This window comes from Ornithorhynchus anatinus, chromosome X1, assembly GCF_004115215.2.
Source record: "Ornithorhynchus anatinus isolate Pmale09 chromosome X1, mOrnAna1.pri.v4, whole genome shotgun sequence".
Classification (NCBI taxonomy): Eukaryota; Metazoa; Chordata; class Mammalia; order Monotremata; family Ornithorhynchidae; genus Ornithorhynchus; species Ornithorhynchus anatinus.
The window spans coordinates 9,530,712-9,549,776 of record NC_041749.1 but is presented as its reverse complement, the minus strand read 5'-3'; the positions used below and the strand labels follow the sequence as shown (position 1 = coordinate 9,549,776).

The 19,065-nt window shown below is 39.9% G+C and overlaps 1 protein-coding gene across 1 annotated transcript in view; it reads left to right on the top strand.

Moving 5' to 3' along the window:
- The window catches only part of CSMD1 (CUB and Sushi multiple domains 1), a 1,410,881-nt gene that overhangs the window by 869,655 nt on the left and 522,161 nt on the right, over positions 1 to 19,065 (top strand). The window contains exon 7 of the mRNA XM_029051790.2: positions 18,798 to 18,910. Within this exon, the coding sequence (XP_028907623.1) occupies positions 18,798 to 18,910 (113 nt within the window). The remainder of the gene's footprint in view (positions 1 to 18,797; positions 18,911 to 19,065) is intronic.

The window sequence follows — 19,065 nt, the reverse complement described above, 5'->3', positions numbered from 1 at the left end:
TTCCACTAGGCTGTGCTGTTTTTCCTTCCTGTAAATGCTGTGTTTTAAAAGTTTCAGAACAGTAAATTGATTTGCTCAATTCTAACTCCAGATCTTATAAGAAATCAAATAATTCATGATAATTTGGGTTATTTTTTTTTCTAGTGCATCCAAAACAAGAGAAATACAAAGAACTTACATTTCAACAAAGGGAATAATTTCACAGATAGTACAGATGTTCTCAAATATCAATTTATGAAAATCCAGCCAATTTTCTAGGTGGCTTAGTTCAGTGTGTCACTACACCTCTAAAACTCATACCATAATAAACAAGGGGTAATTGTTTTTATTGCAGGGAGAAATACAACATCATGAAAATGGAAAGTTATTATATCATAATACATTACGATTCGTAATGAGTTTATAGGAATAAAAACTAATGTTCTGTGTTGTAATAATGTAATGTAAAAGTGCAGCATTTTAGAAAATGGTTGAAGAATTGTGATAATAAACAAACAACTAAGATTATTATTTCAATTTATTTAGAAAAACATATCAATTCAGTGTGACACCAATCATTTCCACCTGCATTCCAGTTTACATATATTAAAGCAGTAGCAAATCATTTAAATAAAAAAATAGTCTATTCTAATGTACTGAGTCAAATTTTGAGTGCTTGTTGGTATTTTAGGTATTTAGGCTTATAAACTTTGTCCCACTGAAAGGCTGGTCTATATAGCATAAAGGCTAAATGAATAATTGATCCTTTAAAGAAGCAGCAAGATGACAACCTGATGCAAGATTAAACATGAGCACTGTTGGTGATAACAAATTTTGTAACAACTTATTATTCTCTATAAATGTAAATTATTGCCAGGCAAAAGTAAAGGTTATTCGCATTAACAAAGTATGATTTATGAAGTCACACACAGAGCCTATTAACATAACAAGCAGGTAGATTGCTTTTCAGAGACTTCTGCACTGAGGAAGAATTTGTGGCCAGTCACTATCAATCAATTATATTTATTGAGCGCTTACTGGGTACAGGATACTGTGCTAAGCACTTGGTGAAACACAACAGTGTAACAGATACATTCCCTTCCCACAACTGCCACTTGGGTCCAAAGAGAGAATGTCAACTCAGAAAGCTCTGAGGATATGTGGTGCTGAAAGAGAGGAGTTTCAACCAGTCAACCCCATGAAGTTGGGAAAAGATCCAGTTCTCAGGGTTGGTTTCCCCCATTCCCAGAGCAGCAAGAGAGCTGCAGAGAAACAGGTTTGGAAATGCTCCACGACCTGAAATCTCCATGTGCTGAAATTTCAGTTGTCTGGTGGAGCTACTGAGGATGTTGTCGATTCAGGCATATAAAGAAAAGACTGCTGAATGACCAAAAATCCTTCCCACACTGTGCATCTGAAAATGTTTAGTTGGTATTTCCAATTCCTTAAATATTTCCAGTTCCTTCAATTGTAATAATAATGTTGGTATTTGTTAAGTGCTTACTATGTGCAAAGCACTGTTCTAAGCACTGGGGCAAATACAGGGTAATCGGGTTGCCCCATGTGAGGCTCACGGTCTTAATCCCCATTTTACAGATGAAGTAACTGAAGCCCAGAGAAGTGAAGTGACTTGCCCACAGTCACACAGCTAACAAGTGGTGGATCCGGGATTCAAACCCATGACCTCTGGCTCCCAAGCTCAAGCTCTTTCCACTGAGCCACACTGCTTCTCAAAAAATTATCTGTTTGAAACTCGTTATTCCGTTCCTGATTACTGCAGTCTAGCAGACCTATCTACTGCTGTGTTCTCCAACAGTTTGCGGCTACGTACATTACTTCTGGGGGTTTGACACATTTCTTCTCTCTGACTGTTTATGAATCCCCCTCTTAGGTTCACAATATAGTGGCTCTTTGGGTATGTTTTAACATGCACATGGCTCGTCCGTATTCCCAGGGATGCTGGGTCTCAGTGAGTTCTGCCGCAATGCTGATAGAGTGGATGTTTAGCAAGAGACCCTGTTATTATGATGCCATCTCACCATATGCCGTTGAATGTAAATCATATAAATGACACTGATGAAGCTGCTCAAGATGGTTGTAGTATCCACGACAGTCTCTGATTTTGCTGTTGGGTAGAAGTTTGAACATAATATAGCTACGGAGATCTTTTGGTTCCCCTGAAGCTTGATAATCAATCAATGTATTTATGGAAGGCTTACTATGTGCAGAACGCTAAGCGGTTGGAAGAGTAAAATACCAAAGAGTTGCCTCACAGTCTACTTAACTACCACTGATTGATTGATGTGGCTTCTAATTGTTCTATCATAGATCAATCACTGGTGTTTACTGAGCACTGTACTAAGCGCTTATCAACAGAGTGACCAGACATCTAGTACTTACTCTGTGAAGAACACTAAGCGTTGGAAGAGTAAAATACAAAAGAGTTTCCTCACAGTCTACTTAACTACCACTGATTGATTGATGTGGCTTCTACCTGTTCTATCATCAATCAATCATTGGTGTTTACTGAGCACTGTACTAAACGCGCATCGACAGAGTGACCAGACACGTCCCTTGCCGCATCAAGTATGGTGCACCGCGCACAGTAAGTGCTCCATAAATATGATTGAAAGAATGATGTGATGTGCGTAATAATCATAATAATGTTGGCAAAACGTGGGGGCTACTTTCTTTTAGATTGATCTGTCTGTAATAATGTCAACAAAACTGATTCAGTCTGTTTTATGGGAAAAGCACCTGCATATCTACCCATTCTGCGTTTTGGGGCTATCTGAAATGGCTGGCTAGTAATAGATAAGGTTATTTATCACGATCCCTATAATTGGGAAAATGGTCCTATTTGGCTCTATTCTAAATTCATTGTTGAATACATCTTAGTATTTGCACACTTGATAATGGTGTTTGGTGAGTGTTTGTGATGAGTACAACTTAATATTACCACAAAAATTTAATCAAGGAAGGGTTTATGATACTGACTTCAGGTTGTAATTTTGAACCATTGAAGTTACATAACACACTTCAACTAGTAAGTCAGCAGGATTTATATTGTATACTGAAAGAAGATAATCAAGCCTCTTGTTGAATTGAAGGGCTTCATAAATTTTATTTTAATGAACAACTGTTATTTCAAACTACTCACTTAAAGGAAAAAAAAGAGGAAATACATATTCCTCTCTGAGGATTGTTGGTAATGATTCTAATTATAAGGTGACTAAACATTATGATTAATTCTTATATATTTATGAAAAGAAAAAATTGCTTTTGCTTTAGGTCTTGATATTAGATTAAGTCCTTGAAATCCACAGGAAATGTAAATATATACAATACAAAACAACAGATACTACAAATTCCAAATATTTCATGTAATTCATGGGAAAAACTGCCTTTTTGGAGTGTAGAGGTTATTTTATTTTTTTTTTTTTCTGTCAAATGGGCTTCTTTGAAATGAAAAGATAGGGTAGAATAAAAGCTTAAACATTTTAACAAAAAAATGACTAAAACAATGATTCATTCATTCATTCAATAGTATTTATTGAGCGCTTACTATGTGCAGAGCACTGTACTAAGCGCTTGGAGTGAACAAGTCGGCAACAGATAGAGACGGTCCCTGCCATTTGACGGGCTTACGGTCTAATCGGGGGAGACGGACAGACAAGAACAATGGCAATAAATAGAGTCAAGGGGAAGAACATCTCGTAAAAACAATGGCAACTAAATAAAATTGAGGCGATGTACATTTCATTAACAAAATAAATAGGGTAATGAAAATATATACAGTTGAGCGGATGAGTACAGTGCTGAGGGGATGGGAAGGGAGAGGGGGAGGAGCAGAGGGAAATGGGGGGAAAAGAGGGTTAAGCTGCAGAGAGGTGAAGGGGGGGGTGGTAGAGGGAGTAGAGGGAGAAGAGGAGCTCAGTCTGGGAAGGCCTCTCGGAGGAGGTGAGTTTTAAGTAGGGTTTTGAAGAGGGGAAGAGAATCAGTTTGGCGGAGGTGAGGAGGGAGGGCGTTCCGGGACCGCAGAGGACGTGGCCCAGGGGTCGATGGCAGGATAGGCGAGACCAAGGGATGGTGATGAGGTGGGCGGCAGAGGAGCGGAGCGTGCGGGGTGGGCGGTAGAAAGAGAGAAGGGAGGAGAGGTAGGAGGAGGTAGGTAGGTAGGTAGGTAGGAGGTATGAAAATAATGATAATAAAGTATAGCAACTAATTATGGCAAGAAACCCTCAGAACTCTAGCAGTTATTTTATGCTGTGAAATCTCATTTGTTTTACTTGTTTTCTCACTATCAAAGATAAAGTGTTTCTCAATAGTACTGGTTGATATTCATTCATTCATTCATTCAATAGTATTTATTGAGCACTTACTATGTGCAGAGCACTGTACTAAGCGCTTGGAATGTACAAGTTGGCAACAGATACAGTCCCTGCCCTTTGACGGGCTTACAGTCTAATCGGGGGGAAACAGGCAGACATGAACAATGGCAATAAATAGAGTCAAGGGGAAGAACATATAAAAATAATGGCAAATAAATAGAATCAGGGTGATGTACATCTCATTAAACAAAATAAACAATATAAATAGGGTGATGAAGATATGTACAGTTGAGTATATTCAGATATTCTATACCTGAGGTTTCTTTGGAAATGTGTGTTAGGAAGTGTTGAGAAGCAGCATGGCACAGTGGCTAGAGAATGGGCCTGAAAGTCATGAGGTCAAGGGTTCTAAGCCCAGCTCCACTACATGTCTGCTGTGTGATCTTGGGCAAGTCGCTTCACTTCTCTGTGCCTCACTTACCTCATCTGTAAAATGGGGATTAAGACCATCAGCCCTACGTGGGACAGGAACTGTGTCCAACCCAATTTGCTTTTATCCACCCCAGTGGGTAATCAGCACTTAAGTACCATAATTTTTATTATTATCAACTTAAATTTTGGTTCATTCCCAGCTAACCAACATCTAGAAAATAGCACGGTTCTCAGATCCACATACATTTTATTTCACTGCACCATTTGACCTTCATTTCCCTCACTTAGTGGCAAAAAAAAACATCTAGTTGTTATATAAGAATGTCAGTAGCCTTGATGAAATAGATCCACCATTCCATTTGTATTTTCCATTTCATTACTTCCCCTGTATAAGATTTGTTTGGCACTCTTAGCCTGTTAGCCAAAACAAATCTGTATGACCGGTTTACATGTTCATTCATTTCCACATCTATTATTCGTCTTCTGGGTGAATGATAGGGAAAATGTTGGTTTAAAACATGTATCAAAGAACCAAAGTAAAATAAGGAAGGCTCCAATTTAAATATTTTTTGTTGTTCTGCCAATTACCATTCTCCCATTCTACTCCCTCCAAAGATATTTTAATCCTTTTGGTAATCCTGCATTGCAATTTACAGCTGTGCTGTTATTTTTATATGATGAATGAATAAATTATTTTTTTTAAAAAAGTATTGCCATCATTTTGGCCAAGTCATATAGAGAATACGGATGGATAGGTTTAGTGTTTGTCTCATTAATATGTAAATGATATTCAAACATTAAGAGCCTAAAACCCCCTTCCAACTTTTCGATATCTGAGGCAAAATGTGTTTAGCCAAGGGAAGAGAACCCTGTCAGGTGATAGTAACATTTATCAAGCACCCATTGGGTACAATACACTGAATTAATTATTTTCCAACATAAGAAAGAACATTATTGCAGAATTAGATGATTAATAATTATTCCCCATCTTTGATGATGAAAAGATGATAAGAGGTGAGGGGTGAACAATGCAGAAAGGTTGCAGAGAACTTGTTATAAAGACAAATTTTCTGCTGTTCATCAATCAGTAAATTAGTGTAGCACTTAGTATATAGTAGACACTCAACAGATACGACAGTTGTTAAAGATGAAGCTGGAGTTAGATGTTAAGAATGGAGCTCAAGTTTAGGAATGAGATTATTGTGTTTTAATGGTAAAGCTTGGGCATTTGTTTGAATAATTCTTGATAGATTTCCCCCCCATTGAATGATTGGATCTACTTGAATGTTAAATTTTTGACTTGCATGAATTTATTATGATCCTGCTGAGTGTGGTCTATCCTTCTGCGGAGAGATACACTACATGACATATTCACATCACTTAGAGTGGGGTAATTCTAAGAGCTAAATCCTGAGTGATGGATGCATACCACCTATTTGAAATTTCCTTTGCCTACTACAGTCAATTTGTACTTTGGATTGAATGGTATCCGATGTCCTCTTTCGCCCTATGGCTCAGAATTTTGTCTTGCTCTTGTCTTGTGTGTTTGTGTGAAACACACAAAAATTGCTATGTGTTTCAGGTTTAGTGCAAACTCCACTGTCCAGTTTCCTTCTGCATTGTCAAATGTCATTGAAAAAATATCTGGATCTGATTCCTCAACATATAAATTTCCTCTTTTGATGGATTCTGCTGTACGACCTTGGGCAGGTGACTTCAGTTCTATGGGCCTCAGTTACCTCATCTGTAAAATGAAGATTAAGACTGGAAGCCCCGTATGGGACAGGTACTATATCCAACCTGATTAACTTGTTCAGAGGTCATGAGTTTGAATCCCAGATCTGCCACTTGTCAGCTGTGTGACTGTGGGCAAATCACTTAACTTCTCTGTGCCTCAGTTCCCTCATGTGTAAAATGGGAATTAAGACTGTGAGCCTCACATGGGACAACCTGATTACCCTGTATCTACCCCCGTGCTTAGAACAGTGCTTAATCCCTCATAAGCACTTAAGTTCCATTAATATTATTATTATTTATCATCATCATCATCAGTAGTATTAACTGAGCACTTATTGCTAAATGCTTGGGATTTTATAGTATAAGAGTTGGTAGACAGGTCCTTTAATAATGATAATAATAATGGTAATAATTGTGGTATTTGTTAAGTACTTTGTGCCGGACACTGTACTAAGTGCTGAGGTGGATACAAGCAATTCGGGTCGGACATAGTCCCTGGCCCACCTCGGATTTACTGTCTTAATCCCCAGTTTATGGATGAAGTAATTAAGGCACAGAGAAGTTAAGTGACTCGCCCCAAGTCACGCGGCAGACAAGTGACAGAGCAAGGATCAGTACCCAGCACCTTCTGACTCCCAGGCCTGTGCTGTACTGACTAGGCCACGCTGTTTCATTGTTTCCAGCCCACAATGAGTTTATGGTCTAGAAGCTATTCATTAGATACACGTTCTATCTTTTGGGGAACATTCAGTCTTTGAAAGTGCTCTTATTAAATCAAAAATGTTGAGAGTGGGTAAAACAGGGAGTTTGAAATGGCATAGAGGATAGAGCAGGGGCCTGGGAGTCAGAAGTCATGAGTTCTAATCCTGGCTCCACCACTTGTCTGCTGCGTGACCTTGGGCAGGTCACTTCACTCCTCTGTGCCTCCATTACCTCATCTGTAAAATGAGGATTAAGACTGTGAGCCCACGTGGGACTGAGACTGTGTCCAATCTTATTTGCTTGTGTCCACTCCAGTGCTTAATACAGTGTCTGACACAAAGTAAGCACTTAACAAATGCCATTATTATTAGTATTATTTCTTTATTTCATTGTGGTGGCAAAATTGGAAAAATGAGCTCAATTCTCCTCTGTTTTACCGAATCTCAAAGGAAAGTTTTCTGTGTATTTCAAATGTCTCTTTTCCATGAACTAGTGGTCTTGTGAGTGCTGAATAATCTCAGCCTCCATTTTCAATAATTTATTTTAATGGATCTAGAAAACAGTAGGAATCAGCATGTTTCTGGACACACACGATCAGTCAGTCAATCATCTCACTGTGTACAGACCCCTTACTACGTGTTGAGAGAATACAGTATAATGGAACTAGAAGACACATTCCATGTCCACTCACCCTTAGTGCTCTAGTGAAAATAAAGGACGTCAACATATGAGAAACCAAAATTATCTCTCCTAGTCTCCAGATAAAACAGAACATTTTCATAGATCCCTGAAGAATAAGTGACAGGAGAAGACAAACATGATCAGGGTAAATGAACACCTGCTTGGAGAACTTCAACTCATGATTCATACCACTTAGAACCATTCACAGTGTCACCACCGCTGTGAAGATTTTGTCCTGTACGTTATGGAATGTTTTTTCTCCTCCTTAGTACCAGGAAGGACAGATGGAAGGATGATGGTCGCATGATTGTTCTGTTTTAGAAATAGGGGTAGGATGGCCAGCTGGTAACCATCTGGACAGATCTGGAAGACTTCAAATCTGATACAGTGAAATCTGTGCCTCGGGCCTCATTCAGAAGAGAGCAGCTATTCAGAAAAATGAGAATCCAGCACACAGTTCTGGCCCATCTTTCTTCACAAGTTTGATTTCGGTTGACTCTTGCTGAAAGTCAACCTGACACCTGGCTAGCTTGTGTTGGCTATGAGCTACTAAAACCGTATTTGTATTTTCTCCTCTAGGTTAAGGTTTAGCAGTCACTGTCCTTGAGTAAACCTCATTAGAGTTGGGTGAGGCAGCCAATTTTTCGGGGTGAGTCATAGATTTCTATATCGGGATGTTCTGATGGCCCCGAGAACTCTGGAATGAGGCTGCTGCCTCTTCAACAGCCCTGGAACTTCTCTCCTTGTGGACTGCGACCATGTCTACCAACTCTGTTATACTGCACTCTCCCAGGAACCTGCCCACAGTCACCGTTTGATAAATACGATTGATTGATTGATTGATTCTCTTTATTTTTTTTTACTATCTATATTAAGTGCCAGGCACCGTTCTAAGCGGTGTGGCTCAGTGGCAAGAGCCCGGGCTTGTGAGTCAGAGGTCATGAGTTCAAATCCCGGCTCCGCCGCTTGCCAGCTGTGTGGCTTTAGGCAAGTCGCTTAACTTATCTGTGCCTCAATTACCTCATCTGTAAAATGGGGATTACAACTCTGAGCCCCACGTGGGACAACCTGATCACCTCATATCCCCCCAGTGCTTAGAACAGTGCTCTGCATATAGTAAGCGCTTAACAAATACCAACATTATTATTATTATTATACAAGGTAATCAGTTTGGACACAGTCACTGTTCCACATGGGGCCCCCAGTCTTAATCACCATTTTACAGACGAGGTAACTGAGGCACAGAGAAGTAAAATGACCGGTCCATCATTCAGCAGACACGTGGCACAGCCGGGATTAGAATCGAAGTCCTCGTGACTCCCGGGCCCGTTATCTATCCACTAGGCCATGCTGCCTCTCCACTGTCAGTGGAACCTGAGTCGTAGGTACCAACCAATGATGGCTATCTTTTCTCTGCCCCATTCATGTCTCTTCTGATGGAGCACACACAAGGAGAGAGGCCAAGCCACATTCCGGGTGCAATCTTCGGCCACGTTGCTGAAAAACCCTCATGCCATTTCTCAACCTCAGACCCAACGGTGGCCTCTCCTGCTTCTTGTATCGTGGTGAAGTGTAGAGAAGCGGCAGGGTCCAGTGGAAAGAGCTTGGGCCTGAGTTCAGGAGACCTGGATTCTAATTCCGGCTTCACCACTTGACTGATGTGTGACCTTAGGCAAGTCATTTCATTTCTCTGTGACTCAATTTCCTCGTGCATAAAATGGGGATTCAATATCAGTTCTCCCTTTTAGACTGTTAGCCTCTTGAGGCATGAGGATGATGTTCAAACATTCTCTGTATATATTTCAGCACTGAATACAGTGCTTGGCACATAAGCATTTAATAAATAATAATAATAACAGTGGTAGTGATATAATTGTGTGGCACTTATCAAAACATCTTTTCTTTTTTCCTTATTAATGAATATAGTATTAATTTATGTACTATTTATTTATGTATATTAATGTCTCTCTCTACCTCTAGACTGTGGGCAGGGAACGTGTCTGTTGTTATACTGTATTCTCCCAAGCACATAGTACACTGTTTTGCACATAGTAAGCATTCTAGAGAAGCAGCATGGCTTAGTGGAAAGAGCCCAGACTTAGAGGTCAGAGGTCGTGGATTCTAATCCAGGCTCCACCACTTCTCAGCTGTGAGACTTTGGGCAAGTCACTTCACTTCTCTGTGCCTCAGTTACTTCATCTGTAAAATGGGGATTTAGACTGTGAGCCCCACTTGGGACAGTGACCTTGTATCCATCCCAGTGTTTACAACAGTGCTCGACACATAGTGCTTAACAAATACCATCATTATTATTATTATTATTATTATTATTATTATATAAATACAATTTAATGAATGAATGATTTTTTCCATATTTTTGCTGTACAGCATAAGAATCTCCAGTGGAATTAATAGTTAACGGCTTATAAAATATGGCAGGAGACACATATCATCACTTCCAAGTACTGATTAGGCTTTGCTTGCTCACATTCACACCAGTTACACTTTTTCAACTGGTTTCTAATTCACAATTTACAAGGCCCAATCAATTTCATATAAGGAAGGACAATAATCCTTGTTTTCTTGTTGGATGGGATATCAGACTCGGGCTACAGTTGTAGTTTTAAGCAAGCTACAGTGCTTTTTAAACCATTTGACTCTCTAGGTAAATCCTCTCAGCCTGTTTTAAGTTCATGACTGCTCCTGTCACAACTGATGGGTTTCGAGAGAGATTTGAAAGATTTAACCAAACCTCTAACCAAATGTGTTAGAAGTATTCCGTGCAAACATCTAGTTTGAAACTACCTTTTTTTAAGAGCTTTGGTATTTATACATGATACACCATTTCTCCCCATGAACAACTAGAACTGAAAGATTTTCTCTTCAAAAACGTGTGTGTAGGGGGGTGTCACTCACTTAACCTCTCTGTGTCTAAATTACCTCATCTGTAAAATGAGATTAAGACCATGAGCCTCATGTAAAATGAGATTAAGACCATGAGCCTCATGTGGGACAGGGACTGTGTCCAACCTGATTTAGCTTTTATCTACTCCACTGCTAAGGACAGTGCTTGACATAGAGTAACCACGTATCAAATACCATCATATTACCTTTACATATGGAAGAAGCACAAATTGAGACTTATATTCCCTTCAGAGTGAGTGCTCAGACTTGAGTCTTGACTGAGTTCAACTAGGTTAAAGTGACAATGTTTGTGTACATATGTTTATAGACACTGCTGCTATCTTTTGATGAAAGCAAAAGCTTTATATTCATTTATGTCTGGTCCCGAAATGTCAGCTACTTTGAATAGCCAAGTAAAGTGAGCCAGCCAAAAAGCTTTTCCAGTTGAAAGGTTTTGGGCACCTGCCCTCCAAGATAATAGTAAAACAATATGCGAGAAACCTGAGGGGCTCAGAGGATTAGCCACGGAAACTGGAGATTTCGTTTTCTAAATCACTGACTTAGATCCAGGCCAGGTTAGTAGGAACCAAAGTCATTACCACCAGATTTTGCTGCTCCACGTGAAGCGAGTCGGTTGATTCAGGCTAATCGTAATGGGTGGGCATCTGTTCTGCAGGAAAAAAAAAAATGATTGATGAGATTGCCGGGTTGATTCCTATTGTCTGTACGATGAGTTGATGGGGCTAATGAATGACGAGGGTGAATATCTCCAACTTGCATTTATTTTAGAGCTAGCTTTTTGGAACTAGGTATAGTGGATAAGAATGCATATGTGATTGACCATGATCTACTTTTCTATTGATTGTTCAAATTTGGAGTTGTATTTTGGCAAAATTATTTAATTTGATGAAAATGAGTTAGATGAGAAAGCAGATCCACTACCCCATCTTTCTTTCATTCAGTCATATTGAGGGCTTATGGTAGGCACTATGTACTAAGCAGTTGGGAGAGTAGAATATAACAATTAGTGGACAAATTGTCTGCTCACAATGAGCTTACAGTTTAGAGATGAACTTTCCCGGCAGCTGCCTCACACACATTTCCCCTCTCCTCACCTACCACTGTCTGGGCAGTTATTCTCTCCTTCTACATCCCAGTCCGTACACTCTGCTTCTCTGGTGCTAACCTTTCCACTGTATCTCCAGCTCTCCTGTCTCATCTCCAACTCTTGGCCCACATCCTTACACCTCTGACCTGGAACAACCTCCCTCCTCAAATCCACCAATTACTCTCCCCATCCTCTCTTCAAAGCCCCACTGAAGGCACATCTCCTCCAAGAGGCCTTCCTGGACTAAGCCCCATCTTCCCTCATCACCCGTTCCCTTCTGCGTCACCCAGACTTGCTCCCTTTGCTCTTTCCCATTCTCCACGCCTCACAGCACTTATGTAAAAATCTGTAATTTTATTTCTTTATATTGATGTCTGTTTACCTGTATTGATGACTGTATGCCCATCTCTAGGCTGTAAGTTCATTCTGGGCAGGAATTGTCTCTCTTTACTGCTGTCTATACTTTCCCAAGTGTTTAGAAAGGTGCTTTGTATGCAGAAAGCACTCAATCAATATGATTCAATGAGTGAATGAATGCCTGGGTTTATCAATTCAAAACGTCTATCAATCAATCATATTTATTGAGTGCTCAGTATGTGTGATTCACTGTACTAAGTGCTTGGGACAATATACTATAATAGAGTTGGAAGACACGCTTCCTGCTTATTGAGAGCCTAATGTGTGCAGAGGAGGTTTCTCTCTCCAACCAATTCTCGCTCCTCTCCCTGTCGCTACAACCCAGTTCTCACACTCCGCTCCACTAACACCAGCTTTTCAACTATGTCTCAGACTAATCTCTCTCGCCATCTACCCCTTCTCCTACCTGGCATTCTCCGCCATTTCTAGCCTAACATACCAAATGTGTCCCCATCTCCGAAGCCCTACAGAGATTATTTCTCCTCCAAGAAGCCTTCCCTTACTAATCTCTCATCTCCCCATTTTATACTCCCTCCTTCTGCATCACGTGTGTATTTAAATCCATACCTGCTAAGCACAGGGATATTCCATCCCTCCAGGTCTATCCATACAGCACTTAGGCAAATAGTATAATAATAATGATGATGGCATTTGTTAAGTGCTTACTTTGTGCCAAGCACTGTTCTAAGTGCTGAGGTACATACCAGGTAATCAGGCTGTCCCATGTGGGTTCACAGTTTTAATCCCCATTTTACAGATGAGGTAACTGAGGAACAGAGAAATTCTGATGGTAATGATGCCTGTCCACTTGTGTACAAAGTCACACAGCTGAGAAGTGACGGAGCAGGAATTGAAACCCACAACCTCTGACTCCCAAGCCCAGGCTCTTTCCACTAAGCCACGCTACTTCTCCATTCATATAGTCTGTTCCCTTATCTGTAACTTATTTTAGTCCTTGTTTTCCCCATTAGATAATAAACTCTTCAAGGGTAGGGATCATGTTTAGAAATGTTTTGTTTTCTGAGCCCATTGTTTGTGAGCCCATTTATGAGCCCATTTGTGAACCGATTTGTGAGCCCATTGTGAGACCATTGTGAGCTCATGTTTTGTGAGCCCATTGTTGGGCAGGGATTGTCTCTATCTCTTGCCGAATTGTACATTCCAAGCGCTTAGTACAGTGCTCTGCACATAGTAAGTGCTCAATAAATACTATTGAATGAATGTTCTACAATTCTATTTTACTCCCCCAAGTCCTAGTGCAGTACCATGCACACAGTTACAACTCCAGAAATACGATTGATTGATTACTTACATTTGCCTCTGCTCCTCCTCCCCTCCCCATCACCAACTACTCCCTTTCTCTGCTCTATCCCCTTCCCCTCCCCACAGCACTTGTGTATATTGGTATGTACTTATTACTCTATTTGTTTTATTAATGATGTGTATATATCTATAATTCTATTTATTTATTTATATGGTATTGATGCCTGTCTACTTGTTCGGTTTTGTTTTGTTGTCTTCCCATTCTAAACTGTGATCCCATTGTTAGGTAGGAATTGTCTCTATCTGTTGCCAAATTGTACTTTCCAAGTGCTTAGTACACTGCTCTGCACACAGTAAGCACTCAATAAATATGAATGAATGAATGAATGAATGAATGAATGGAGAAGTTTTCTTAGTTAAACTACCTGATAGATTGTCTTGACTAAGTCAGATGTTAAAAGATATTCAACACTGTTCGCTCTATTTGAATTTTTCTGTCTTTATTTTCCTAAAGCAAAATGCAGAACTACTTTGAATTCTAATAAAGTGGACAATTGATTAACTAAACCACTTAGGGCAGAGACAAATTCAGATGACTAATTCAGATGACAAGTTGTTCCAGACAGTTTTCTTTATCGGGAAGGGTGGCTGGAGAGGCAGGGAGAATGGTAAGTTATCCAATTACATTTTCTTGAGTGAGTTGAACTAGCTTTGATTGAGATGAGGAGATAGTTTAGAAAACATGCATTTAGATCATTTGCTTTCCAAGTTATTTTACCAGATCTTCCATTTAGTTTATAAGTCCCTCGGGGAACATTATTGTCTAAGCTTCTTGAGGTCAGAAACCTTGTTGTTTGCTTTTTATTTTATAGGCCTAATCACTACAGTACCCTGCTCACTGTAAGTGCTCAATACATACTGATGATGATAATGATAATAATAATAATGGTATTTGTTAAGCACTTATTATGTCCCATGCACTGTTCTAAGCACTGGGATAGATTCAAAGTAATCAGGTTGTCCCACGTGGGGCTCACAGTCTTCATCTCCAATTTACAGATGAGGCAACTGAGGCCCAGAGAAGTGAACTGTATTTATTGCTATTGTTTTGGCCGACTGTGTCCCCCGATTAGACTATAAGCCCGTCAAAAGGCAGGGATTGTCTCTACCTGTTGCCAAATTGTACATTCCAAGCGCTTAGTACAGTGCTCTGCACATAGTAAGTGTTCAATAAATACTATTGAATGAATGAATAAATGAAGTGACTTGTCCAAGGTCACACAGTAGACAAGTGGCAGAGCCTGGATTAGAATCCACGGTGATAAAACTAATGTAACTTTTGAGTCAGTTGTCAAGCCTGGAGTAATGCCTAATTATTAACCCGCTGAGGCCGACCAAAACAATTGTCTGATTAAAAAAAAAAAAACAAAAAACTTACACCCAAGCTAAAACACACTATAATGGATGCTAAAGTCCTAGCCAAGTATTAAATAAATACATAAATTGCAACTCTTTAAAGTAATAAAGAGACAGTTTTCTAAGAAAACAATGTATCATCTGTCTAATGCAACTAATGTTTGGAACAATAAAAAGTAGAAACCACATAAGTTGCCCATTTCTTTGGTTTTCTGGCTTAGAAGCAACTTTGAAGTGCTAAATTAATGTATCACCATCAACATCAAAGTTATGAAATACCAGTGGGCATAGTACATTTCTGGAGAGTTTTCTTTTGAAATCTTGCCAAATAGCATTACATTGACTTTTAGGGGTAAAGAAACATGTAACTGAACAGTTAAAATATACATAGGAATGTTTTTATTTGAATACATAAATTGAGACTCACTTTAGTGAATAACTTGTTGATGTTACTAAAAATGTATTTTGAAGTCTTGATGTTTTCTTCAAAGCTTCAAATAAACTTTATACTTCAAAGGGGAATTCTGACAAATTTTAATACCAGATTGTTCACGTTTGAAATTCCTTTGAAATGAAGTTTACTCACAAATTTATCTAAGAATTGTGGGTCACTGAACATCCTATTAGTCTTTTTGTTTTAAAATTTCTTTATAAAGTATTGAAGTGTTTCTAATAAGAGCAGAGAATTGAGTCATGTATACATCTTTGCACTCTATAATTTCCTCCTATGCCTCCTACTTGTGATTTGACAATCAATACATAGTGTTTAATGAGCACCACAATAAGCGACTGGGAAAGTACAATAGAGTTCGTATTCATTCATTCATTCAATCATTTTTATTAAGTCCTTACTGTGGGCAGAGCACTGTACTAAATGCTTGGGACAGTATAATATAGCAATAAAGAGTGAAAATCCCTGCTCACAATAAGCTCACCGTCTTGGGGGGAGGGGAGAGACAGACATCATTATAAATAAATAAAATAAAGGATATGAACTTAAGTTTTGTTTATATCCTTTATCCAACGGGAGAGGGGGGAAAGAGCAGAGGGAGCAAACCAAGGTGACACAGAAGGGAGTTGGAGATGAGGAAAAGTGAGGTTCAGTCTGGGAAGGCTTCTTGGAGGAGATGTGTCTTCAGTAAGGCTTTGAAAGTGTGAAGAGTAATTGTCTGTCGGATGCCCCCCTCCCCCAGTTATAATAATAATGATAACAATAATTTTGATATTTTTTAAGTACTTACTATGTTCCAAGCACTGTACTGAGTGCTGATGGTGGTTACAAGAAACTCAGATTGGACAAAGTCCCTGTCTCATGTGGGGCTCACACTCTCAATCCCTTTTACAGCTGAGGTAACTGAGGCCCAGAGAAGTGGAATAACTTGCCCTAGGTCAAAGGGCAGACAAGTGGTGGAGTCTGGATTAGAACCATTACCTTCTGACTCCCAGGCCCATTCTCTATCCACTACTCCATGCTGCTTTCTGCATCACGCTGATTTCTCTTCCCCCCCTCCCAGCCCCGCGACACTTAAGTACATGTCTGTCATTTTATTTATTTGTATTCATGTCTGCCTTCACCCCCCTAGACTGTGAGCTCGTTGTGGGAGGGCATGTCACTGTTTATTTTTGTGTTGTACTTTCCCAAACATTTAGTACAGTGTTCTGTGTACAGTAAGTGCTCAATAAATATGATGAAATGAATGAATAACAGGGATGGAGTGGAGAGTGGTCAGATGGGAGTGGTCTGAGGGAGATGAGGAAGAGCATTGGGCAGGGCAGGGGATTGAAAGCACATGGACTGAGGTTAGCGTACAAGAGAAGTAGAGTCAGGTGATCTACAGCAGCTGATCTGTCAACTCAATGGCCGGTTCAATTTCCTCTGATAGGTGGCTACTCAGTGGCTCTCAGCTGGGGTAATCCGCAAGTCCTAAATGGCGATTAGCAAGTTATTACCATTAAGACAGCAGTCCACAGTTACTGGTGGAGTGGGATCAGTGGGGTTAGATGTGAATGCTGTTGACACGTTCTTACCTCCTTGGTGACTCTGCTGTCCTGCTCCTTTGGCAGGGTGTGGGGATTCTGATGTATGGAATAATACGGACTCTGTCCTCTCCTGGTTCTCCTCTTACCTCTCTGGCCGGTCATTCTCGGTCTCCTTCGCTGGAGCCTCCTCCTCCTCCCATCCTTTAACTGTTGGAGTTCCTCAAGGGTCAGTTCTTGGCCCTCTTCTGTTCTCCATTTACACTCACTCCCTCGGTGAACTCATTCGCTCTCACGGCTTTGACTACCATCTCTACGCAGATGACACGCAGATCTACATCTCCGCCCCTGTCCTCTCCCCCTCCCTTCAGGCTCGTATCTCCTCCCGCCTCCGGGACGTCTCTACCTGGATGTCTGCCCGCCACCTAAAACTCAACATGAGCAAAACTGTGCTCCTCATCTTCCCTCCCAAGCCCTGTCCTCTTCCTGACTTCCCTATCACCGTGGATGGCACGACCATCCTTCCCGCCTCTCGGGCCCGCAACCTCGGTGTCATCTTTGACTCGGCTCTCTCGTTCACCCCACACATCCGATCCGTCACCAAGACCTGCCGGTCTCACCTTTATAATATCACCAAGATCTGCCCCTTCCTCTCCACCCAAAGGGCCATCTTACTGGTACAGGCTCTCATAATATCCCGGCAAGATTATTGTGTCAGCCTTCCCTCTGATCTCCCTTCCTGCTGTCTCTCCCTACTCCAGTCTATTCTTCATTCATTTGCCTGACTTATCTTCCTGCAGAAACGCTCTGGGCATGTCACTCCCCTTCTTAAAATCCTCCAGTGGTTGCCTATCAACCTTATTTATTTTGTTAATGAGATGTACATCCCTTTGATTCTATTTATTGCTATTGTTTTAATGAGATATACATCCACTTTGTTCTATTTATTGCTATTGTTTTTGTCTGTCTCCCCCAATTAGACTGTAAACCCATCAGTGGGCAGGGACTGTCTCTTATCTGTTGCCCAATTGTACATTCCAAGCACCTAGTACAGTGCTCTGCACATAGTAATCACTCAATAAATACTATTGAATGAATATTGTTCTTGTTATTACTACTATTGTTATCATCATTTTTCATAACAAAAACAAATAGAGTTTAAAGAGTATTTTTTGAAGAAACACCCCTTTGATCTAAAGTATTTCTTTCACCCTACTTTTGTTTAGTGCATTTTTTGATGAAAAAATTATTATTTGTTTGTTATCCATTTTGACAGCACCCTGGTGACATTCTGCCTAGTCCATATTACTTTGGTGTTTTATTAGAAAGTCATGCATTAATTTTTCTATGGATTTTGCTTTGATAGAAAGTCTGCAAGCTTTTTGAAAAGTTTCTATGATTTTTATATTTTCATCTCAAAAAAAAAAAAATTCTAGTAGCAGATAATCCAGTGGGCTTGTCTTTATTTTGCTGCAGATCATCATGGCTCTTAGAGCAGAGCACATTTTGAGTTGACCATTTGGATGGAAAAAACTCATTTGCTTAAAGAATTAATCCAATAAAATATATGTAGTAAATCAGATAATACAACATTTTTGAAATCCTACACTTTTATTGTGGATAAAGAATCTATGAATGGAAGTTTTGTGTAGGCAGAGAATCCAGTCCATCTATCTTTTTCCTTGAAGTTGGATGAATAGTTTCAATTATTTAACCTCAATCAAATCTCGATCTTACATTTCACTGATCCAGATGTGTGAGATGTATTGTTATTCCAAAGAAGTGTGGTAGATATATAGCTGCAGGTCTTGCAAGTTTTTAAATAAGATTTTTTGGTTTTTTTACCTTAGGTTGACTGGCATGAACCTTCCTTCTCCTGTAATCAGCAGCAAGAATTGGTTACGTCTCCATTTCACATCTGACAGCAATCATCGGCGCAAAGGATTCAATGCCCAGTTCCAAGGTAACCATATTCCAGGGTGTAAGGAAAGACAAAAATCCACTCGGTGGAGTTCTTAAATGATACTGGAGGGGAAAATAATCACCCTCAGTATCACCAGTCTAGGTACAAACAAAAAAAGATTCAAAATATACTGCTGACTCCTAATGATTCTTTGC